We start from the raw sequence: 24213 nt of genomic DNA, 5'->3' as shown, positions 1-24213 counted from the left end.
ATGACGTCACGCCGAGACGCACGTCGTGGCTGAGGGAGTCGTCACGACTAGGCGGGGGCTGCCGCTGTCTCCAGTGGCCGGGGGCGGTAACGGTCGGTAACCGCCTGGGCCGGGGTGGGGGATGGGTGTAAAGACCCGCTCGGGCCCTAGCAACTGCAGCGCACCCTCCTTTCCCCGTCGGGGGCAGCGCCGCGGGAGGCCCCCCCGGAAACTCCTTCCCCCTTGGGGCGGGGGGCGGGACGGGGAACTTCTTTCACCCCAGGGGGGCAGAGGCCCAGGGAGCCCCCTGCATCCTGTAGGGGGGCGGGGACGCAGTGCCCCCCTCTCCTCCTCCAGGGATCGCTCCTGTGGAGCAGCTCCGGATCTCTGTCCCCTGGGACGCGCCCCGCAGGTTGTCGGCCCGTTTCAGAACCGAGCCGGGCGGTTCCAGAACAACCCGACCCTTTGGGTTCAACTCCCCCCCCCCCCCCCCCCCCAAAAACAAGCTGCAGCCTAGCTTCCCGGGACCTGGGGGCTGCCGCCCACCGCCCGGCTGGGACCGGCCGGGACAGGGGTAGCCGCTTCCCGGAACGCATGGGACTGCGGGAGCAGCCCAGGGCGCCCCAAAGCACGGGGCCCGGGGCCGTCGCCCTGCTTCACCCGCCCCTCGGGCTGGCTCTGTCAGGCTGCAACAGGGAATTTACCCTTCCTGACTCTCTCTTCCTGCTCTTACAGGGGAGCTTTGGGCATAGGCCTGTTGCTAAAGGAGAGACCAGAGCCATTGGCAGAAATGTGGCAGACATGCTAGCTGCCCCACGAGGAAGGGAGCAGGAGTCATTTCAACTTCATTTGCTTCTCTATGGCAACGTAGTCTCCTTGGACTTACCCAGTCCAACTTTAAATACCTTGGCATTTGAGTCTATCCACATCCCAGACTACCGGAGAGTCAGTCTCCTCAAAAATGGGCTATGTTCTAGGATTTCTCTGTCAGTTCCAGACCGTTCGTCATCTGTTCCTTCTAATATTCTCGCTGACTGTCAAGAGTTTGCAGCAATATTCTGCTGTAGGTGTCACACTGCCAAACTTCTAGCAGCAGCAAAGGGAGTTTTGCCTGGGAAGAATGAGATTGTATGGATCTTAGGCTCCGCAGTATGCAGAGAGAGATGTGTTGGCCCTGGCTCAAAACATTGGCCTTGAGACAATAAAAGTTTTGATGTCCCTTCCCACACTATACTTCCTTTCAATGTGTGCCCAGCCATTTCAATCCTGCTTATTCTTTCACATCTTGATTTAGTCTAATTGCCAACATATCAAAATGACAAGCAAAACCATTTATTTTCCAGATTTTTTTTTATTACAGCAAAAATGAGTGAACTAAGCTGGTACAGATGGTAAAATTGAGAACATTTCTCACAAGAATTACCTATAAAGTCCTATCAGACACTGAACTAATGCTTAATGTAATGGTTTTTCTATATAGTTACTAACAAAACTATAATCGGATATTTAAATATGTAAAGCCATTTTAGAAAGAATGAGGATTTTTGTGTTTTGTGCATGTTTTTCCATATTGACCTCTGTGTGTATTAGCTTATTACCACACATTATTAATTCCAAGATGACTAGGGAACACAAATGGAGAACAGTGCCAATGGTTAAGACATAATAAATATCCGAGTTATAGGTTGGCTGGTATTACTTTATGTTGGATATTTCTTCCCTCCAATACACTAAACAGATAATCAGTGATGACTAAGTAATCCTTGAGAGCTCTCAAATACTGCTACAGAAACTGTCAAGCATAGCCTAACTATAGTGTTTTAAAATTAGCCATCCACACATTAGAACTGAAACATTTCCAATGTAAATTGGACTTTTTTAAAAAATACACTATTTGAAAATGTTCATTTCTAAATGTGAATTGTCTCTGGGCAAGAATGCTAGATGAAAATAAAATTTTATACAAACTGATTAAAAAACTCCCAGAGGAGGAGGAAATGAAAAAAACTTTCCCCTGAATTACAGCTGTCAGAAATCAGCCCTGACCCATTTGCAATTGAAGATCAGACCATCACAAAGCACAGATGATCGGGGAAAAAAGGCTCTATTTCATCCTCTTCAGAGATATTAAGATCACCTATAAAAACCTATGAAATATACAGTAAAAATATGAAAAGTTTGGCACATATTAAAAAAGTTTAAAACATTACTTTTGTTCAGAGTCCACCTCTCGAAATGAGATAAAAGATTACACAATATAAAAACAGGGATTAGTTCTTTTAGGCAGCTTTATCATTACAAGATTAATACTGGAATCTGGCTCCTTTTGAGATCCATACAACAGCTTCTGAGCCCCTGAAGTATATTGGTTATTCTGGAAACAAGAATTCTTCCCACCATGCTTAATTTGATTCTAATTTAGGTGGGGAAAATGCCCATTTCAGGAACATAAGAGGGAGATGTCCTTTCGGACAATGCTAAGGATACCATAGGTCTAGGTTTTGGTCCTAATTTGGTTGGGAATGTCTTAGGCACTGTCTACATTAGAGATCCATTGGTGCCATATCAACCAATGCCCATCCAACTGTTCTAATTCCCACTAACTGTAGACACATTTAGTGTTGTACCAGTGGAAGATTTTACCCCGCGCATCCACATTAATGCTGCACCAACTGTGGCATTTTATCCTGTGTGAATGTATCCCTGGTGAATTCTGGTTATCCTGTTGTGGTGATCGCTGATGTGCCTCCGCACAACAGTGAGAGGAATACTTCCATTGATTGTCTTACCATAGTAGTATGATGCAGTCACATTGTCGCTGCCTTTAGCACCAGCTGATGTTTTCCCTGCCTGCACTTGGGGTAATTTGCACTAACGGCACAGCCAGCAAAATATGAATTAAGTGATTCCAAGTATGGAGTACAAAGCACTTCTCACTGATTTAATGTCAGAGCCACCGATGACTCTCTAAAGTAGACAGGGCCCTGAAGAGTTTATATTTTAATCCTACTTTTTTCAGGCCTTGGGAAATTGAAAACAATCTCTAGCTGTTCATATGGGGCCCTGTATTTTGGTTCTGCTGCTGCGAAGCTGGACACAAAGAAGACAATTTTGAACACCTTTCCCAACCTAGGGATATTTATACAAAGAGCGGTTGGAAGGTTAAAACCCCTTGACTTTTTTTTTTTTTTTTTTTTTTTTTAAAGCAATTAAATTGCGTCTAATTATTTTAAGTTTTGTAAAACCCTAAAGGTTGGGTCTAAGCTAAGGCCAGGATTTCCTAAAGGAGGTGAGGGCCCTTTGTCTCCATTGAGAAAAATCACAGCCTGAGCCAAGAGAGTCCCTTTAACATAGGGGCACTGAGTGTTTGCTGAGTGGCTAAGGCTACTTTTGCATGAGTGATCCAGGTTCTTTTTGTTCAGACAATACTGTTTACAGTCACTGATAATTGTCACAATCACCATAAAAAATGCTGCCAACCCTGAGTCTGTAATGTATTTCTAGTGTTTCAGAGATGCCTGCAGGAGCCAAAACACAAACACGGTTATAAAGGTAATACTGGGAAACATCCCAAGGGTGAATGTCACTACAAGTAGGTTGTGATAAGCTTTTTGTCATGGGTTACGCACCCCATGAAGGAAGATAAAAAGAAACCCAAACAGTAAGGAGCACTGGGGGCTGTTCTTTTTATTGGGTCCCTTGAGTGCATTTTGAACTAAAATGAGCTTCAGAGAACAGCAAGGTGATAATGGCCCTGTTATTTGTCTATAGCAATTGGCTGCTTTTTATTGTCCATCACCGATGCTCTGTCTGACCTACCAACAGGAATGTGCATTATAATCCAGCTGCTACAACAGTAACTCTTTATGGCAACTATAAAGCAACAATCCTTTTTTAAAATTATTAGACACATAGAACACAATTTGTTGGGGGTTGGTGGGAGGGGGAGTCAACATGGCTTTTGTAAAGAGAAATTACTGGGCAATTAAATGGAGATGAAATTCAATGTTGATAAATGCAAAGTAATGCGTATAGGAAAACAATCCCAACTATGCATACAAATGATGGTATCTAAATTAGCTGTTACCATTCAAGAAGGAGATCTTGGAGTCTCTGAAACCATCTGCTCAATGTGCAGCAGCAGTAAAAAAAAAGCTAACAAAATATTAGGAACTATTAGGAAAGGGATAGATAATAAATATCATAATGCCACTATATAAATCCACGGTATGCCCACACCTTGAATACTGCACTCAGTTTTGGTTGCCCCATCTCAAAACAGATATATCAGAAATGGAAAAGATACAGAGAAGGGCAACAAAAATGATTAGGGGTATGGAAGAGCTTCCATATGAGAAGAGATTAAAAAGACTGGGACTGGTCAGCTTGGAAAACAGATAATTAAGGAGGATATGCTAGAGGTCTATAAAATCATGAATGGTGCAGAGAAAGTGAATAAGGAAGTGTTATTTACCCCCTCACATAACACAAATCCCAGTGGTCACCCAATGAAATTAATAGGCAGCAGGTTTAAAATAAACAAAAAAGTTGTACTTCTTCACACAATGCACCTGTGGAACTCATTACCATGGGATGTTGTGAAGGCCAAAAATGTAACTGGGTTCAAAAGAGAATTAGATAAGTTCATGGGGGATAGCTATTAGCTAAGATGGTCAAGAATGCAACCCCATGTTTTGGGTGTCCCTAAGCCTCTGATTACCATATGCTGGGCCTGGATGACAGGTTATGGATCACTTGATAATTATCCTGTTTTTTTCATTCTCTTTGAAGCATGTGGCTTTGGCCACTGTTGGAAGACGGAATAGTGGGCTAGATGAACCACTCATCTGACCCAGTATGGTTACTCTTCTGTTCTTATGTAAAACCCAATAGTTGTCACATCATTGATAATTGCAGCATTTTGCAATCTAAAATTTGTCTCCATCATCTTAACTAAATTCAACCCCCACTCTCAAGCCATGTTTGTCTTGTGGCCAAGTACTTGTATAAAGTAAGAGCTGCTGCTCAGAATGGCTAGAGATCAAAAGCATTTTGTTTGGGCAGGTCTCCTTCATTCTGTCCACTTGAAAAATTGTCAGGTGCAGTTTTCAAAGCAGCTAGTAAAAACAAAACAAAAAACCCAACATACTTTAAAATTTTACAACAGGTAATGTGCAAGAAAAAATATGAACCTTTCATCTCAAAGGAAATTCTGCATTTTGCTTCTGAAGAAGGACTGGATTTCATTTACATGATGTGAATTGGAAATGTGAAACGTGTGAAAAAATAGATAGGGATAGTAGCATGTTACAACCCTACAGGAAATGTGAGAACTTCTGCATGACCCTGGCCCTTTGGAGGTACATCCCAGACATCTTCTAGACTAAGAACTCTCAAGGCACTGAACAACATTGAAGACACATTTTGAAGACACATTTGTAGACCAATTCCCCACTGCCAATTGCACTATATCAATTTCATATTCCCCCTTTAAGGCAAAAGCTTGAATAAATAAAATGTGTCTTATGCTGTGCCATGAAGCACAACTGATGGGCTCTAGCAGACCTGGAAATAGATTATTTCCAGATCTGAAAGCTCTCCAATCAGAACATCCTACCTTCAGATCTAGGCATTGTCAGCAAAGGTGCCCTAGCTGATTGTCTCTCTTTGAGTTGCTACAGCAGCCAATCTCAAGTACTCAGGACCTAAATACGTAACAGTTTATACCTCAGAGTTCAACACCCTGAATTGCACCTAGAAACAAAGAGAATTGGTATAGTTTGCTAATAACTTGCAGAAAGCATTCTACACCGGAGGCCCAATTCTGCAACTCTTGTTCACATGGAGTAGCGCTTAACATAAGCACTTAACGTCATTGGGACTATTGCATGATACTGTTCAGCGAGAGTAATGAGAGTTGAAACCAGGCCTTATAGATAACAAGCATTTCTGGTTTTCATTCAATGTAGCTATAACATGAGTTTTACTATACACAATCTTTTAACCAAAGATAGAAAATGTGAGGCTTGGTAACAGATCAGACGTTGAGACATCTGCACAACCAGTGCATTAAGCTTATAAATTAAAGTATTTTAGCTCCTGTAGAAGTTTCCTAAACTCAGAAGGATAAGTTAAGTGAAATTAAAGTACTACAAAGACGTGTACTCTAGAATCTATAGTCCTACAAGACTCTACAGTTCTAGAATCGTCTACCTTTTGGTATCAATATCACGTCCATTCTGTATATTAGGAACAATTGCCTGAATCAAAATAGAAGAACTCTAAAGTCTTTGGCCATCTCTGTTGGGCATTAAACTTGCCCTCTTTTTATGTCTGCAGGAACCGTTTGGCTTTTTGCAGTCCTTCCTTCAGGAACTGGAGGTAGGTCGCAGTGGAAGGATCTTCAAAATTGGTTGAGAAACTAAAGATGCTGCTCTCAACTTCTTCAGGCTTCATAGAAGTGATATCCAGGAAATAGTTGGCATTGATATGGTGAATCTGGGAAAGGAAGCATGTATTGGCAGGACAGAGTGTAATAAGGACAGGTACAAGGACACTGCATCATCCAGTGGATTAGTTTATAGCCAGTTACTAGGCAGTGACAGACTTTTGTCCTTCACCTTATGTCCCAGGATCTCCAAATTCTTTGCAAGTGTTAATGAATGAAACCTCCAAACCCCTCTAGGAGGGAAGGCAAGGATGACTCCCATTTTATAGATGCGGAATGGAGGGACCAGGAGATTCATAGAATCATAGGACTGGAAGGGACCTTGAGAGATCATCTAGTCCGGTCTCCTGCAGTTATGGCCTGGTTTTCAAGAGTGCTGAGCATCTGCAACTCCCATTGTGGGAAGTGGAGCTGCTCAGTACTTCTGAAAATATCAAGACATAGGTAATTTGGGCAAGATCACACAGGAATCCTATAGCAAAGACAGGAAAAAACCCCTAGCTATTAGTCAGCTTCAGGGAGTAGACACAAAAAGCATGGGAGACTTTTTTATTATCATTATATGCACTTCTGTCTATTTGGTTACTACCACCTGTCTGTTACATGGCTTCAAAGGGCTAATTTACTCCTGGGGGGGGCTACTCCATTGCAGGCAGCGGGTGTGGACATCCCAATTGCCAATATTTAGCCAAATCAATACAAGCGTGGAGAGCTGCTGTTTAAAGGGGACACGACAGACTCAAAATCGACTGACTTGCTAATGAGTCTGATCCGCCTGTGATAAGCCCAAAGGAAGGACAGGGAGGGACAAAGCTGTTGGAATGTGCTGTAAAAGGGAGGATCTCTCATAGACCAGAGCCACAAAACAAGACAAGCTGAAGAAGAAAGTGGTGCAGAAGAATCCAACGCGCTCTCAAAAATGGTAACTACGACCCAAGGACTCTTAGGTGGTGTGAGGAGACAGACAGCAATCTGCGTGCAGTTTTTGTGATTTCTCTACAGATCTGTAGATGGCTTGGGTTTGTCTGTTAGTGGAGTGCGATTCATTTAGATCCCTTTGCAAACTGTGTGTTACTTGCTTTAACTGTCACAATGTCCCTGACCAGTGAAACAGCGACCCAGTGGGTCACCAGCTTTTGTAGCATGCTGGGGGCGTGTACAATAGCCACTGGGGAGATTTGGGAGACCTGCATTAGTTTTAGGGCCTAGGCAGGTGGGCTGCCCAGTCCCATATCTCAGGCAGGGTGCTGGATAGAGAATCTGCACCCTCAGAGTGCACTAGAGGCCCAGAGACAGTGCCTAGATTGCCAAGTCCCAGCCTATCAGCTCGTGGGAGCCAAAGGCTCGAGTCCAGCACAGCAGCCTGGTGAACATCCACCAAGAGGAGCTCAGCCGGGGCTGTGACAGTAGCTATTTTAGAAGTCAGCTGACAAGAGCAGTTAGACAGGGAGGGATGGACACAGGACTGGGAGCCAGAAACTCAAGAGCTCTGATGCTCGCTCTGAGATCAGTTCCTTGAGACAGAGAGCAAAACTCTACGTCTCAGTTTCCCCATCTGTAAAATGGAAATACCATTTACCATTTCTCATATGGCTCTACCAAGAACATGCTGGGTGCTTCACAGGCAGATGGCAAGCCTAGTTGTTGGGATATTTGCAGATCAGTTAATGTTTGCCAAGTTCACGGACAATAAGAAGTGCCTTGTAAATGCTCAGTTGCTAATGACACATCTTGGTCATTTAGTAACTACAAGTGGCTCTGGTAGTTCATGGCTACAGAGGCTTATTGTACTCCATATCGCTAACAGTCACCACAATAAGTACAGTTATGTAGATTTTAATGCCCAACATATGCCAAGTGACTTTCAAGCCCTTCCCAGAGAGATGTTCTCTTAATAATGGAGAAGGAAGAGAGGACATAGTGGGTTACAGACGGAAAGGCCAAAACCCAGCCCACCCAAAGTGCCCGACGTACCACTGTTCCGTTGGGAAGGCAGATCATCATCTCCACAGGGAAGTTATATTTCTCTAGGTGCAGGTCAGCTAGTTTGCTGTAGAATTCATTCTGTCTCTTGGTCTGTAAAAAAAGACCCCAAAAAAGAGTGTGTGTGTATCAAGGCTAGTGGACTGGAGAAAAGGAGTAAACGCAATATGCACATGGGAACACTAGAGGGAGCAGAGGAAGGGGGAAGCAAAGGCAAGACTGAACAGCTGTTAAATAGCGTAACATAAATAAGGGATCCAGTTTTATTTGCCCAACTGCTTCTTTCACACCCCCCGAGAATCTACCACAGCACCACCACTGCATAGTCAGCATCACCCCTGCCACTGCACATTCGCCAGAGGTCTGGATACTTTGGTACATGCTTTTCCACAAAGTTTAGATCACTATGACCGACTGACATCTGGACTCGGAGTACGTGCTGAGGCAGACATTAACAAGCTAGGAAACAGGCATCATTTATGATCCATTAAGGGTCTGCTACAAGCCAACGGAACCCAGAGCACTTAGTTCGGAGGACACTTCATAACTCACAATGGTGGGGGGGTGCACAGAGATCCAGACACTGTAATTACACAGGGCAGGACCAGCTGTAGGGGAAGCTCCCTGTTCGGTGATTAATGCTGGCACTGTAAGGGTTTAAAGGGAGACTCCTGCGCTGTTTCCTTAGTTTACCTTCATCTGCGCATTGCTTTTATTCTGGTGAAAGGAGCTTGACCGAGAACTCTGGAGACAGACTTCCTCCCTATATATGCTGAACGGGCACAGCTTGAGACTTGGAGTAAGCTCCCTGCTGCTAGAGCATCCCAGTCAACCTGAAGGGACCCCCAGTAAGAACTCAGCCTCCGGTCAGGCCCATCCAGGGCAGCCAACACAGGAGTTAATTAGCGTCCACTGCGCTAGTGATTGTGCAGTGTGGACACCTGACCCCCACCTGGGAAGTGGGCAGAGACTCAAACTTCCAATGCAATGGCCTCTTCTAACCTGGACTGACGGAGGTGAAAGGCTCCGCAGACGATCCAGTCACCTGTCAGCAGTGTATCCCGCCCTTCTTGGCTATTGCATGAAGCCTTATGTGAGGCCATTGGCATTTATATGCGGAGCTACCCTCAACATTGCAATGCTCTCTCATGGCCAAGGGGAGGAGTGATCGCTTCTGGTCAGGAGAGAGGCACGGTACTGCCCATGCAGTGCTAAGGATATGGGAACCCCTCTATCTTTATGGCAGCCCTATGGGATAGGGAGAGCCATTATTCCCATTTTCCTGATGTGGAGACTGAGGCACAGAGACCAAATTACTAGCCCAAAGTTACCCAGGGAGCCTGTGGTGAAGCAGGGAATCAAACCCTAGAACCTTTGCCGTCAGACCATAGTTCTGTAAATTCTTCAGTCCCCAGGCCTGTCAAGCTGGGACCTTTCACCAGCACTGCACGCAGGGAAGCTGGCTGCTACAAAAATGCTTACCTGCAGCTCTTCTAGTTCCTTCACCAGTGACCAACTACTGATGAAGCTCTCATTCAGCAGAGCAAGGATGGGCGAACTTTCCAGGACTGTCTCCCGGAGAGTTCGCCCCGAACCTGGCACAGAACAAGAGAAAGAGAAAGATCAGTTTGCCAAGCTGCCCGACACAGACTGCTGCCGTGGTAATTGGGGTGCTAATGCTTTGCCAACTGCGGGCTACCTTGGCAGCTTGCATGGGGCACCCTTGACTGGATACAAAGGGTTTTATTTCTCCCTGAGCAAGGAGAGGAAGGTTTAGTTACACCCATCACAGGCTGTTTTATGTAATTTACTGTTTTAAGTTTGCACTGCATGGAAGCCCCTACGCAATGGGTGCTCTAAGAGTAAATTAACCAGAGCAGATTGCAGCCAATTTTAACACAGACGTGCAGCCTGCAGAAACGATAGGTCCCAAGCATGCAGGGTAAGCTATTTGGATCAGAAGGGTTCACTGCACTCTGGGAGGTACGGGGCTCGATTCTACTCGACCTTGCAGTTTGTGTTGTCATTTATACCTGTGCAGAGTAGGCGCCAGACATGGAGACCCTGGATTTAGCAGCATTTTCCACCCATTTTGCACAGATGTGAGGTGATACAAGGCGCCAGGCAGGAGTACAATCATGCTGTATTCTTCAAAGGCTGCAGCTGTCTTATTAGACTGATTGGGGGGCAGGTGGGGAGGTGATACAGCGAGGAGAGGAGAGAAACACTCTGTAGCACTGGGGGCTACCCCAGTATAAGTCTATTAGAAGCAAAGATGGGCTCAAGCCACCAGATCGAGACCTAGCTCCAAACCTTCCCTGAGATGAAGGATATTTGAATTTGGGGGTCCGGTTTGGGCCCATTACAGTGACAGGCTGGAGCGGCAGGGTTTTGATCCGAGTCCTGCCCTTTCCCAGAATACAGGGCAGTGATTCCAGTTCAAACCCTTCTACGCAAGGGGCATTGCTACCAAGGCAGTGTAACGTTAGACGCCTGCGGCTGGTTTCCCCACTGACTTGCTAATGAGTCTGATCCGCTGTGACACACCCAAAGGAAGGCCGGCCTTGTGGAAGCTAATGGCTTTGTGGAAGCCTGGACGAAGCATTTCTTTGCCCTCCCTTCCCAGGTGGCAGGGGAAGTTGTCTCGGCTGCTCTCGCAGGGTCCCCCGAACACACAGGTACAGGTCGGCAGCAGCTCACCTCAGCAGGACTGGTCGTCCAAGGCGCCCCACAGCAGGATGGAGTGCACCAGTTTATTTTCAGCTTTTGCTCGGTCAAAAGCCAGCGTAAAGGGAAGGTACGAAACCTGCAAGCAGAGAGACACTTGGAGAAACTGAGGCAAAAGCAGCCCATGGGATGAGACTGGGTTTAGAAATGCCGTGCCTGCCACATCACATCAGACACACATACAAGACCTAGCCACTAAACGGGGCTCGATTCACTTTTCATTTCAAGACACTGTGGTTTGTCTATTTCCTGCTGATAAGGAAAGTTCAGTCTCCAAGATGGTTTTGCAGAGTTCAGCTGTTGCAAAAAGAAAACCACCATTACTTGCCTCTCTCAAAATAGCGCCAGTGGCTATTGATACGAGGAACGAGCCAACAATTAAAATACACGCCTGGAATATGTGTGATTGGGACTTTATAATGGCCTCCGCCACTGGCTCCTGGTGTGACCTTGGACAACTTCTCTAGTCCCCTCCCCCGGTCCCAACTGTAAAACAGGATCATGCACTTAGCTCACTTAATTGTTGCGGGGCTGCAATCAAGTCCAATGCCAATGCACTTGTATGGCAAGTACTAGAGGTGCAGAGTATTAATACAAGAAAAACTAGCAGAGGCCCTCACCCCATCGGTCTTAGAGTTCCCCAGGATGGCAGAGCATCTCAGTGGAGCACCCCCGCAAAGACCATGCTGAAGAAGCAATGGTGTGGGCTCTTTTCTTACCTTTTTAAATGGGTACATGGCAACTTCCAGTTTCTGGGCTGCCTCTTCCCAGCTTATTACACGCTGCCAGGTTATCTCTTCAAACAGAAACTGAACTGGCTCCCCCGCAGGGTCTCTGCTGTCAATCACATTGCCATTTTCATCATGAATCACGGAAGGGATGGACGGTCCTGAAGATTCTAACTCCATCTGCATGACAACATCAGAGCATTTGGTCTCTAGAAAGTTACATTTGTAGCTCCCACCCGCAAACTGCAGGTCCACGCCCAGAGACAGAACAAAGACAGAGACACAGACACACAGAGTGGATCTGAGTAATGTTAATGACATCTGTTTGATTTGTATTCACTGTAGCCCCATTTAGTCTGTTTTGTACATGCATGTGTGGGACAGTTTTCCTGAACTCCCCTCCAGGTATGGCTTTGTGCTGGGCTAGATGGGAAATGCATCAGAGGTGCCTTGTGATGCTGCAGGCAAGTTTTTATGCGGAGATTTTCCGCACTGGGGCACCTGATAGCCAACTATTCCCTTGGATTGGTCACATTTCCAGTAACAAGTTGATGCTTCACCCTGACAGCTCCGAGACCAGTCAGAGGTTCAGTGTCTTTGGGAAGCAGTTTTCCAGACTTGCAGGTTGCCACAAGGGGGTACAATGGGGAAAGCTGTTAGGAGGCTTCACCGCTGGGGTGTTACAGGCAAGGCCAGGATTATATTTCGTGTGACTTTGGGGGTCTGTCACAACACTGCTATTTTTAATTATTTAGGGGGAAAAGAGCTAGTCTCAGAGAAGCACAGCAGCGCCAACCCCAGGCATCCAAAAATCAAGAGTTAGCCCCCCTCAGCCCCAGTTATTAGATTTAAAACAAAAATTAATCCAAATAGATTTTGTGGTTTTTATTCGCTCTCTGGGTTTCGACACTTTATGGTTCAGACTCCCAATATCTTCCTCCACAGCTATGTGGGCCATAAGAGAACTTTAATGTGTAAACCAAGATTCCTGTGTAATCACATGAATCTAGGAGCTCGGGCTTAAAGAAAAACACTAAATGTTGTGAGAGTCACGATAAAAATAACATCTGATGAAGTGGGTTACAGTCCACGAAAGCTTATGCCTGCAGAAATTAAATTTGTTAGTCTTTAAAGTGCTACAGTACTCGTTGTTTTTGATAAAAGTAATGAATCAGGAGCACTGGGTGGCATCTCTGCTTTGTCCCACATACACACTGGAATCATCAGGACCACATCTAAACTTACAAGAAGTCACGCGAAAACAACAGTGATGGCAGAGGTGATGCTGCAAGGCTGCCACGGCTGGACCCTGCTGAATCCCAGGTAAGATACGGCACACACATAAAGTAGAGTAAGTTACTACACACCTGAGGTAGGTAACCTATATCCACTTCCATGTTGCTGCTTTCGCTCGCCCCATACAGCCATTCCATGTCAACGTTTAGAGACCTAGCAAAAATACCCAGCGTGTTCAGTAACAGCAACGTCTAAGAATTGTGCAGACAAAAGAGCTTTGCGCTTGATAACTCATTTGAACTTGAGCCATTTCTTTGGAAACATCCAACCTCCCTAGGCTGGATTCAGGACTACAGCCCAGGTGCTGCAACAGACACTGTGGAGCTGTGCTGAAATCAGTGGGGCTTCTGCATGGGTCCATCGATCATGGATCCTACTGAAGGATCAGGGCCTAACTGCCTGCCCAATATGAAGAACAGAGAGGCAGAGTCATCCATGAGCTCTAATGTGTTTAGACTCTTTTTTTTGGGGGGGGGGAGGGGAGGCAGACGGAGAGAGAAAGTTTGTATCTGCTCTTCCTCCCAAACCCTGAGAATTTGGGAATTCCATTCCTGTTGAACATTTTTTTGTGCAAGCAAAGAACTCCCATAAAGGGCAAGCTGCCAGAAGTGTAAGTATCATGTCACCAGGGTAATGCTCTATCTGGAATCTCTATTCAAACCACCGGGGTCTGAGAAAGATTTGAGCTTTTATCTTCTGAAATGCTTCCAGCCACTTGTCAGCCAGCAGTACTGAGACAGTGTAAATCTATACACACAAAACATTAGTCTTTGAAATATGAAGTGAAAAATATTTAAAAGCGAGTCCCATTATGCTAGAGCACCATGCACCAAGACACACAAGGAGCTCACCAGGGTTTTTCTCCCCCTCCCCTGATGTTCCAAGCTGCCACGAGACAGGATTAGCATTTTAAAGCAGGTATGTCTGTTCAACAAATCTGATCCTTGGATAAGCTAAGTGTTCTCAGGGGCTCTATTAGAAACGTGCTGCCGCTGCAAAAACAGATTCTCTAGTTTTAGTGATGACGACAGTGGCGTTTATTTCACTTTTATTTACAAGGGATTTATTGCGAAATGTAAACCCCCAGGATGTGTGTAATATAACACAGGCATAGGATGATTCTTCTGGGGCTTGCAATGGCCCTGCTGCATCCTGCATACACAGTAGTCATAACTGTAGCCTCACCTCTAACGGCAAACTAAGCCATCTCTGGAACTCTTTCAAGGGCAGCAAGCCAGACATTCCTTGGGAATATGGGTTTACAGTAGCTCAAGAAATGAAGGGGATAATATACATTTAGTAACTTTCATCCAAAGTTGTCTGAGCACTTTTAGTTAACGTTGGAGAAATTCCTTATTTTTACAGGCACAGAAGTTCAAGCAACTTGGCAAAAAAACCCAGTCTGTGACTGAGCAAGGAGCAGACTCTAGTTCTCCTGGGTCCCAGTCCCAAGTACCAGTTTCTAAGGAGCACCCCCTTAATAGTGAAATCAGACTACAGAATATTAATCCACATGGTAATTTATGTACTGTGTGGAGGAGAGAGAAGGTTACCCAGAGATCAGAGCATGGGGTAATGAGCTAAGACTCCTGGGTTCCAATTCATACTCTAACACAGATTGCTGTGTGAGTTTAGGTGAGTCACTTAATTTCCCTGTGCTTTTGATTTCCCCATATGCATGATGGGATAGTGATACCTGGCTCAAAGAGATGCAAATCTTGGTTAAAACAGTCAATACATTTTGAGGTCTTCAGACAGGGCATGTCACTGTAAGTGCAAGGAATATCCTCTAGCTCTGTGACACACAGCACAGCTGCAGGATTGCTCCTCGAGCTTCATTCATGTTCTGTTTTCCAATTAATCTCAGGTCTTTGCTCAGTGTATATTGTAAAGAGAAGGGAAAAAAAAAAAGACAAACATACCTCTTGTTAGGGACAAAGAGCTTGAATTCTTGAACATGGGAGGAATCTTTGGAGAGGACAACATGGCCTGTGAACTGGCCAGGAGAAAACCAGAAAGGGAAATCTGGAGGTTCATTCAGCTGGAACTCGGCATGGATCCTGAAACAGGAAGAGACTCATCAGCCATAGTGCCCTGACCAAGACCAAGAAATAGGGAGAAGAAGAGAGAATGGGTCATATATGCCAGATGCTAGTCACATCATTTCATGTGCTTCTGGGGCCACTCGGATACCGTGGTGATAACAGCCATACAAGAAGCAGAGCAGAAGAGACTAGACTAGAACTGGCTGCAAGATGAACCACATCTAGAGGAGTCACACTCTACTAGGGACCATTGGTTTTAGAAACTGCTCCATCCACTGACTAAAAAAGGTAGATCCTCCCCTTTCGAGCCTGGAACGCAGGCCTAATTTACAAGGCAATAGTCTCTTCCCATCAGTTCAGACAGAAACCACAGTGTTGGCTCCACTGGCAATCAGGGAAGTAACGTATTTAAAGCCACTTCCTGAAGGACACACCCTTCTCCATTGCAAGCTGCTTGGTAGCTCTGTCAGTTACATATACATGAGTTGTAGTCAGGGTGCACAGTCACAGTTAAGTAACATGCTCACACTCTGTTCCCTCGAGAATGGGGAAATCGGAAGCCTGTTGCCAGCTGGGCTGCACCAATGTTTGCACCCTTCTGTTCCCCAGATCTCATGCTGTCTTATCAAACCCAAGGGGCTTCTGGCTGCCAGGAACAGGGTCAGGACCCCTTTGCTTGACAGCCCCTTTCATATGTTTCTTCCACGCCCAAAACAGGTTGAACATAACTAACGGACTAATTGTGACAGTCCCGACTTCCACATTATGTTAGTTGCTTTGATGCTATTTTGAATGTGGGGAAAGTTGGTCTTTCAAAAGATGCAGATCCCCAACTTTTACACCCAGCACCTCCCAGTCCCAGAGAACCATTTGAGAAGTTCTTACCTGAATGCTATCATGTAGTAGAACTCAGTGATCGCCTGGATGCAGGCCACAGCTCCTTGAGGTGCAAAGCGAGTTTTTACAAACGGACGAGGGTGGAACATGCTCAAGAGTTTGTGGATTAAGATCTATGGAAAGCATTGGAGGGATAGCAAAAAATAAGAGCAACGGCCTTTAATGCAGACCTCAGTTAAGTTAAAATCCTAGACCTATCTACTCCCCAGAAAGGCCAGGAAGATAAAACAATTAATGTGACTTAGATCTGGCTAAGAATTCCCATCTGCTAGTTTTTGATTCCCTTCCACAATTTATAGTTTTCCACCACTTTGCAAATCAATCCTCTGTCTGGAAGTATACTAAACCATGTCTTTTATACACACAATATTTCCACAGCACAGCAGCTGACTACTACAAACAGATCTGATTACATGTTGTGCACTCTGTTGATCAACAATATTTGTTTAAGACTTCAATGTAGTTTGCAATTTCAAGTGATCATGTATACCACCCACTGGAGTGTACTGAATAGGAAAGTACTAAAGCCTAACCAAACACCCACGAGGGCAAGGCATTTGCAGACTGATTTTACAGACCATATACAAGAATCACTTCATTGACCACGGGGTGTGGGTGTGTGGAACATGAGGCAACTGTTTTACAAAGCACAATTATTTTAGACAGGGAGTGGAGAATCTTACCCAAGTGAGACTAAATGCAGATTTTTGTTATTTAAGTGTATTGGTAGTTGGTCTGGTTGTTGTGGACACCCCCTGCTCTTGATATAAATGCCTTGGATCTCCTGAGACCACAAAGTTCTCATCTGAAAGATGGCTCCCTTAGATGCTACTTAACACTGCACTGGGACATTGATTGAGAGAGAAGTGACAAACTGCAGCCTCATCTACACTAAGAAATTTTTGTACAGGAGTTTCCACCCCCATTGCTAAGGCCCAGTGTACGCTACACGGTACATCCTACCCATGCCAACGTTGGCACACAGGTGGAAACTAGTGTTCTCCATTCCTCTGTCATTGGCTGCTGCTTCCATCTCCTTTGTGGTGTTGGCTATACCGGCAACCCATCCTAGTGTAGACAGAGCTTATATTGGGTCCTCAATCAAAATAAGCTACGTAGACAAAAGCACTCTTGCTGGTCTAATCTGTGGCTTTGACTGGTATAGAAATGTTGTAAAAACCCCACTCCCCTAACTGACATAACTATACCAGCAAAAGTGTCTAGTGTAGATCTGGCCTGAGACTGGTTCAATTCCACTAATATCAGCTATAGGGAGCCCTGGTATAGAAACAAATCCAACCAATATGGTGCTGGAAACAGCTGCTGATGCTAGAGAACTGTCTACACTAGGGTTCCCAATGCTGCTAAACATCCTTGAGAAGGGCTCACTGATTCACCCCCACTATCTCTTTCTGTAGCGTGCACTTTTTTCTTTGGAAGTCTTCCATCCAAGCACTGACCAGATGTGACCAAGCGGAGTTTGTGAGATCATAGCCCAAGGTGATACTGACTACGTGCTGCTCATTAAGATGTGAAAAACTACAAAATTCTTGCTGGGGAAGAGTATGTGAGAAGCAATATCCTTCTGCCTGAGAGAGATCATGGCTCATATTAAGTGGTGCACTTACCTCTTTGCCCTTGGGGGCTGGAGGGTAAAACCGGTTGTTGGAAAGGTAGCCGGTGAAGATGTTTAATTCACTTGGGATTATCCACCAGGGATCACCGAGTTCTATCTTATTCTTTGGGGGAAGGAAGGCTTTGAATTGCCTGGCAAACATCACACTCTTAGGGACTGCTGGGGCCGTCCAGTTCCGGAGGCCAGACAGAGCAACATGAGAAATCTACACACAGAAACGCGCGTCAGAACCAGCTAATGGGATGTAATAACATTTGAAGAGTTTTGTTCTATAGGAGGCAGATGGATAAGAATTGTTGCACAGAGATCAGAGTTTGGGGTGAGAGAAAATGGTACTCCATTCAAACTCCACCCACAATCCCAACCACCACCCAAAACCACAGTAGCTAGAAGTTTCTGCTAAAAATGACCAGCAGTGAAATACGTGATAACGCAAGTACTCGGATGCCATGGCAACAAATGCTATGGAAATAGTTACATGTAAGATGGGCACCATTACATTCCAGAGTTAACACCCCATTGAGAAACAAGGATAATTTATGCTTCTCAAAGCTATTGTTTCAAATGGTTCTGCAGATTCCAATAGACAACACTGCACCGGGTCACATCTGGAAGGTTTCTTCACCTTCATAAGAACTGGAAGGATATACGTATTTTTTTTTAAATGTTAAAGTGTTGCATAAACCGCCAAAACAGTGCACCAGTACACAGGGGCTCAGTCTGACCTCTGCCCACAGAAGGAACAACTGATAAAATAATCAATATATGATCACTCCTATGAGGTTGTTACAGCCTCTAGCACCATCGCATGGGTTTTGCTGGGAATTTGGGTTTTCAATTCATAAACATCATGTATGCTACTTACTCCTAGGAAGCCATCTTTGCTCTTTGTCATTGTTTCCATAAGCAGGGGCTGGAATTTAGCAACGACTGATAGCGTCTCGCCACTGGGATCCAGCGTCTCTTCCTCTTCAAATTCGAAGACAGGAGTAACACCTCAACAGAACAATAATTTAATGCCCTAGGGAAATGACTATACATTTATAATAGTCTAACTAATACACAGGCACTTGGAACTTCACAGCTGCATGTTACAACTCTTAGCAACAGAACTCAGACCCACCTGTTTCAAGAGCACAGGCCCCTCACGCCCCTGCTACTTGAGTTAAAGGAGAATCTCCCCTTAACTGACAGCAGTATAAGGTCTATGGCACATGGTTGAGCAGTTCTTGTTGCATCCAGCAAGGGGCAGATACACACTCTAGCCACTTCATTACATTATGAGAAAACATTTCTTGGTATTTCGGTTGCAGTTCAATCCTGCCTGCATGTTATGTTGACATAACAAGGTTTCATGCAGTTTGGCACAGCTGAGAAACATTTGCTACTTGCTGATACCTCATTACAGAGACTTCTGTAGCCAGAGGAAAATATGAATGAAATAGTTCTGACCTCGCCAGCGCTGAGTTATACCCATTGCATTCATGCATTCCAAATCCCCTTTAAGCCTTGGACAAAATAACTTATGTACTTTACTAGTCCAACAATGGCAGCTTCCTGTCTTATACAAAGCGCACTGTGTGAAAGTGATGCCTGGTGCTTAAGCCTGTCCAAAAACACTTAAAGCTTCGGAGCTTCTCGCTGTGTAAATCAGCCCCAGACTGGCACAAAAAAAGATAATTAGCCGTTGTGCACAGGCAGTGCTGAGATCTTCAGCTTTCCTTTCCTTTATTGCACAACTGACCTTTCAAGATAAATACCTACCTGTTAATTTCTCTGCTATTGGCTTGAACTCCTCAGGGCTAATGTACAGATCATTGTTAGTGTCCAGAGAGGAGAAGAGAAAAAGCCCTTCATTCCCCAGAGACTTCAAGGCCATCTCCTGGTTTGGGAAGAAAAGAGACAGGGTAGGTCTTAATTTGAGCGGTTTTACTAATTCGTCTAGGCCCCATCAGCTCTCAAGTTATTATGCATCCTTTACAACTGCAAACAAAGCCATCAAATCAAGAGAGTAATGTGTGTTGGCAGGACTCTGCACCATCAGCAATGACGACTGGGATCCGGAATGGTTTCCATGTATTTAAACTAGATCTGGCCGAACAACAAATCATTGACAACAAATCATTTGTTCTATTTTGTCTTCTCTCTCAGTGAGTCTTTGTCCAAGAAATACGTCAATTTCAGCAGCGAGTTATTCTGGGCCTGTTGCCGGTTGCTGATATTCGCAGGGCGCTCTGTGCTGCTCAGTGGGCATTCACCACCCGGCATTGTTACCAAGGTGACTTATGTAACTAGCCAATGTGGTGTGAATGAAGATAGTCAATGGACTATTCAACCTTCACCAATTATTACCTGAGGATTTGATCTGATTCACTTTTCGCAAGTCGGAGGAGAGCTAATTGGGTGCTCGCGTTTTTAAAGGACGTAAACACGGCCAAATCAACATTCACATTCCAACCAACATCCACAGACAGAGCTCGCCGCAGAGACCAGCTCTGGTTAGAACCACATTCACATCCTTGATCACATAAAGAAACTGGGACTAGACTACAGCTGTCATCTCACTGCTCCTGGTGGAGAGTGTTGTCCAGTGATTCTACCACTGCTCCAGGAGTCAGGACTCGCACGGTCCATTCCTGCTCTGCCATCAATACTGTTTAACCTTGGGGAGTGCGTAATCATAGCCACTCGCTGCCTCAGTTTCCCCCATCAGACAGTAACCCTTTCAGACCTCACAAGGGCAGCCTGCATGGCCTAATTCACTACAGTTTGAACGATACATTGAGCTCCTCAAATAGAAGGTGCTACACATATGCAGTTCTCCCTTGGAGCAGATCCAGACAGTTCCACACTGTAACACTCACGGCCCAGGAAAGAGAAAACACACAAATGGAAGAAGAGAGCTGCTCTATTGGGTGAGAAGGAAATGAGACAGAGTGAAGGAAAGGAGGGGTGGGAGGTCAGACAAGCCATATTTCTCATTGCCATTCTGCAGCAGATCCATGGTCACCCGTCATGCAGGGCACTGCTGGTAGGGGAGACAGCTTCCCCCCACTGCAAAGCCTCAAGGAGCAAGAGTTAGTATTCCCCATTCTGCTGCTCAGCTGTGTGTGTTCTCTGATGCCTGCAGCACCATTAACAATCCCAAAGCTCTTGAACCAGTTTAGATTCCATCTGTTATCTGCCAGCCTGAAACACCACTTAATGCAGCCCGGCAGGCTCAGCTCCTGTCAATTACAGTGAGAGAAGCACATGAAGCCATCTAGGGCAGTTCCAGGGCCGGTGGGGGGGGGGGAGAGAGGAGGAGAACTAGGCAGAGAAGCTCTTGGAACACAAACCGCGGAGAAGTGGGAGGCAGATCTGTTTGAAGCAAGATGAGAACCTGACCCATGGAAGAGAGGGCAGGCAGGAGCTACGCTATGGAAGGAAGGGGAATGAGACAGCTAATTATTTCAAGCACTAGATCAATCCCCTATGACACCTCAAACTCCACTGGACAGGAACCAGACCTTTATTCTGTGTGTAAAATGCCATGCAGTCCTACCTATGGCACCACAGCCAAATGTTTAAAAATCACGTTGTTATTCCAGTGCTACTGGAATGGGGATTGCTCAGGCCACTTCCCTAATTCAAAGATGTAGCCTTTGCCATGCCCCTTTCACTGCTTTACGATTTACTTCCAAAAATGCTTTGTGCTTTTCAAATGCATCCCCCTCCAGAGCCAATCTGATCTGCTCACTGGCAGGAAGCAGCTAACGCTAGAACAGGAGCCAGAAGAGTTTAGAAAAGCAAACAGCTTCATATAGGGGCTTCCCTCCACAGATCACACTGTCCTGAACAGATGCAGAGCTCCAGAGATGGTCACAGTGGGTCATTTCCTTGTCTTTCCCCCAGTTGTCTGCAATCATCTATCTGATGGCCTCTCTCCAGTCTCTGGTCTTTTTTTTTTTTTTGCGTGTTTAACAAGTCAAGAATTCCACTGACTGGCACCCTGAGAGATTTCATTCCGAGCGCGACAGCTGGCAAGCCCTTTCCATGAGTTACGCTCTGGCTTCCAACACTGCAGTGAGCAGGAAGCACAGACTCTCAGAATTGCAAAACCTCTCTGTGGCCTCCTGCCCCCCCCAAAGAGAAAAGGCACCAGTCACATTCCATGTATATGGATGAAATTCTGTCCCAGATAGCATCAAGGACAACAGCTGTGATGTAGAGAACTCAATATGGATGTTTGACGTTACGCTCATTGGTGCAAGACTCCAGCATGAATTACTCTCTATAGAGATCAGAGCCAATTTGCATGCTCCAATTGGTATCTCAGACATCTTTCACATGGGACAAGCAGCGGGGCCATTTCCAGGCAGCTGCTACTGGGCAGCAGAGTTTTTTTTCCCCTAGAAAATTAAGTACTAATTCCTCGAACTACAACTAAGCAGAATGCAGTGGGCAACGGCTGCACACGCATGTACATGCGCACACCCTCTCCTGGCCAACTGTGTCTGGTACACTGGCCAGCAGGATTCAAACCAGTCAACCTTCAGCTCCAGCAATCACTCCCTTCCGTGAGATGAGCTAAACTAGCCGCTCATCTAGTAAATGAGATGGATAGGCATTTTTCCAGGCAATACTCCAACAGTCCATCAGTTCCACACACAGCCTTGTGGTGACAGTCCAGTTCCATCAGCATGCCTGATTTATACACACCCAGCTCAGTGCTGTTCTGCACCATCACCTCAAAATGGACCTACTGAAAGGGAAACCCCACAGCTTCTGCCCTATTGGAGATAATGATCCAGAACATGGAAGTGAAGCCTCCTGTACAGCACAAATCAGCCGTCTGTCTGGCTGCAGTGGGGGGGCGATTTCTGGCAGAGACTGATGGCCCTTCAGGATTGTAAAAATGGAATCTGTGGTCCTCGAGCCAAAAAGGTGGGAACCACTGCCCTAGACTATGGGCTTGCAGCGCCATAGCTGTAACACCGTAACTGTGCTTCTGTAGCACCCATACTGCAGACATGGCCTTAGACAATAAATTCTCTGAGACCATCTTTTTGTTCTGTGTTTGTACAGCACCTAGCACCATGAGGGCCTGGTCCCTGACTGGAGCTGGTCAGCACAATAATACATATAGATACAACAGTATTTCTGACAGCCCACAGCCAAGTGGCTGCGTTTCTCTCCTCGGCACAAACCCCAGGTCACGGCTGAACTAGGCGCCGGCATATGAACCTGCCTCAGTTTTACGTCCTGTGTTTTTATTTCCTCCCTCTGTGGATAAAGCACGTTAGGAGCAGGATTTGGGGCACGGAGAGGATGTGGAGTGGGAAATGTCCTGGGGGCAGCGGGGGTCCTGCTGCAGGTGCGGAGAGGAGTGAAATGTCCCACGCAGGGAGAAGATGCTGCAGGTCGGTGCAGGACGAAGGGCTGGGATCGGACCCGGGACTTTGAGCCATTCCAATAAAAATCCGGGTTTAGCTGCAGGAGTCAGTGCAAGACACGAGAGGGGGGGAGAGAATCCTAGGAGGGCCCAGGCGGCACCAGGCGACGGGCAGCCCCCGGCCTGCAGCCAGGGCCCCCTGGCAACCCCCCCACAGCGCCCTGCAGCCAGGGCCCCCCCACAGCGCCCTGCAGCCCCCCCAACCCCCCGCACCCCACCCCGAGCCCCCCAGCAAAACCCAGTCTCCCAATAAACCCCAGCGCGACCCCTCACAGCCCCGCCCAGCCCCCTCCAACCGCCCAGCCCCCCACCCTTCCCCCGGAGCCCCCCAACACTGACCCCGGCCGCGCCCCCGCGCCGTTACCTGCCGCCGGGCCGCCTCCGCGTCCCGACAGTACTTCACGGCGGCCAGGGCGGCCAGCAGGGCCAGCGCCAGCCCCAGCCTGGGGAGCCGCGGCGAGAAGGCGCCGCCGGCTCCCGGCTGCTGCTGCGGCGGGGCCCCGGCCATGGCCGCGTCTCGGCTGGGCCGCGCCGCTCCCCGCTCCCCGCCCGCCGCCTGGGCCGGGCTCGGGGGAGGCGTTAAAGGGGCCGCGCCTAGGCCCAGCGCCGCCCCGAGCCCGGGGGCCCAGCCTCCGGGGCAGGAGGGGAGCGGGGCGGGGCAGGGACTCCGTGCCCCCGAGGGCCCAGGGGGGCCCGGGGAAGGGCTAGGAGGGCAGCGCCCCGCGGCCGGGCCGGGGATCAGTCCCCGGAGGGGGCAGTGGCTCCTTCCCCGTCCCCACCCTGCGGCCCGCTGCGGCCTCCCCACAGCCCAGGCTCCTCGTTGTCCCCCCCCACCCCCCCAGGGCAGGCCCAGTGCCCCAGGAAGGGCCCAGTGCCTCCCCCCGGCTGGACAGGCGGCCCAGCCCGCAGGTCCCGGGGGGCAGAGGGTGGCTCGGGTGACCCGATGTCCCCATTTGACAGGGACGGTCCCGCCGTGCGGGGCTTTGTCTTATATCGGCGCCTGTTACCCCGCAGCCCCCTGCCCGGGTTTGTCACACTTG

The 24213-nt window shown here is 47.0% G+C and overlaps 1 protein-coding gene across 2 annotated transcripts; it reads right to left on the bottom strand.

Moving 5' to 3' along the window:
- Positions 1-1321: 1321 nt before the first annotated feature.
- On the bottom strand, positions 1322-23723 carry SELENON (selenoprotein N). Of its 2 annotated transcripts, none has more exons than XM_067533821.1 (12): positions 23538-23723; positions 19504-19621; positions 18605-18735; positions 17732-17944; positions 16092-16216; positions 15084-15221; positions 13233-13314; positions 11857-12045; positions 11111-11216; positions 9893-10005; positions 8402-8503; positions 1322-6477 (listed from the first exon to the last, which is right to left on the bottom strand). In XM_067533821.1, the coding sequence occupies exons 1-12, from the start codon at positions 23679-23681 to the stop codon at positions 6307-6309; spliced, it is 1632 nt and encodes a 543-aa protein (XP_067389922.1). In that variant the 5' UTR covers positions 23682-23723; the 3' UTR covers positions 1322-6306. The 2 variants fall into 2 exon arrangements, with proteins under 2 accessions (XP_067389922.1, XP_067389923.1); XM_067533822.1 differs by having other exon boundaries at positions 18605-18708.
- Between the last annotated feature and the right edge of the window lie 490 nt (positions 23724-24213).

This window comes from Emydura macquarii, unplaced genomic scaffold, assembly GCF_026122565.2.
Source record: "Emydura macquarii macquarii isolate MOO-44397 ecotype Brisbane River unplaced genomic scaffold, CSIRO-AGI_Emac_v2 contig_3348, whole genome shotgun sequence".
NCBI lineage: Eukaryota > Metazoa > Chordata > Testudines > Chelidae > Emydura > Emydura macquarii.
Note: the sequence above shows the minus strand (reverse complement) of the source record. Positions and strands in the feature narration are given on the sequence as shown.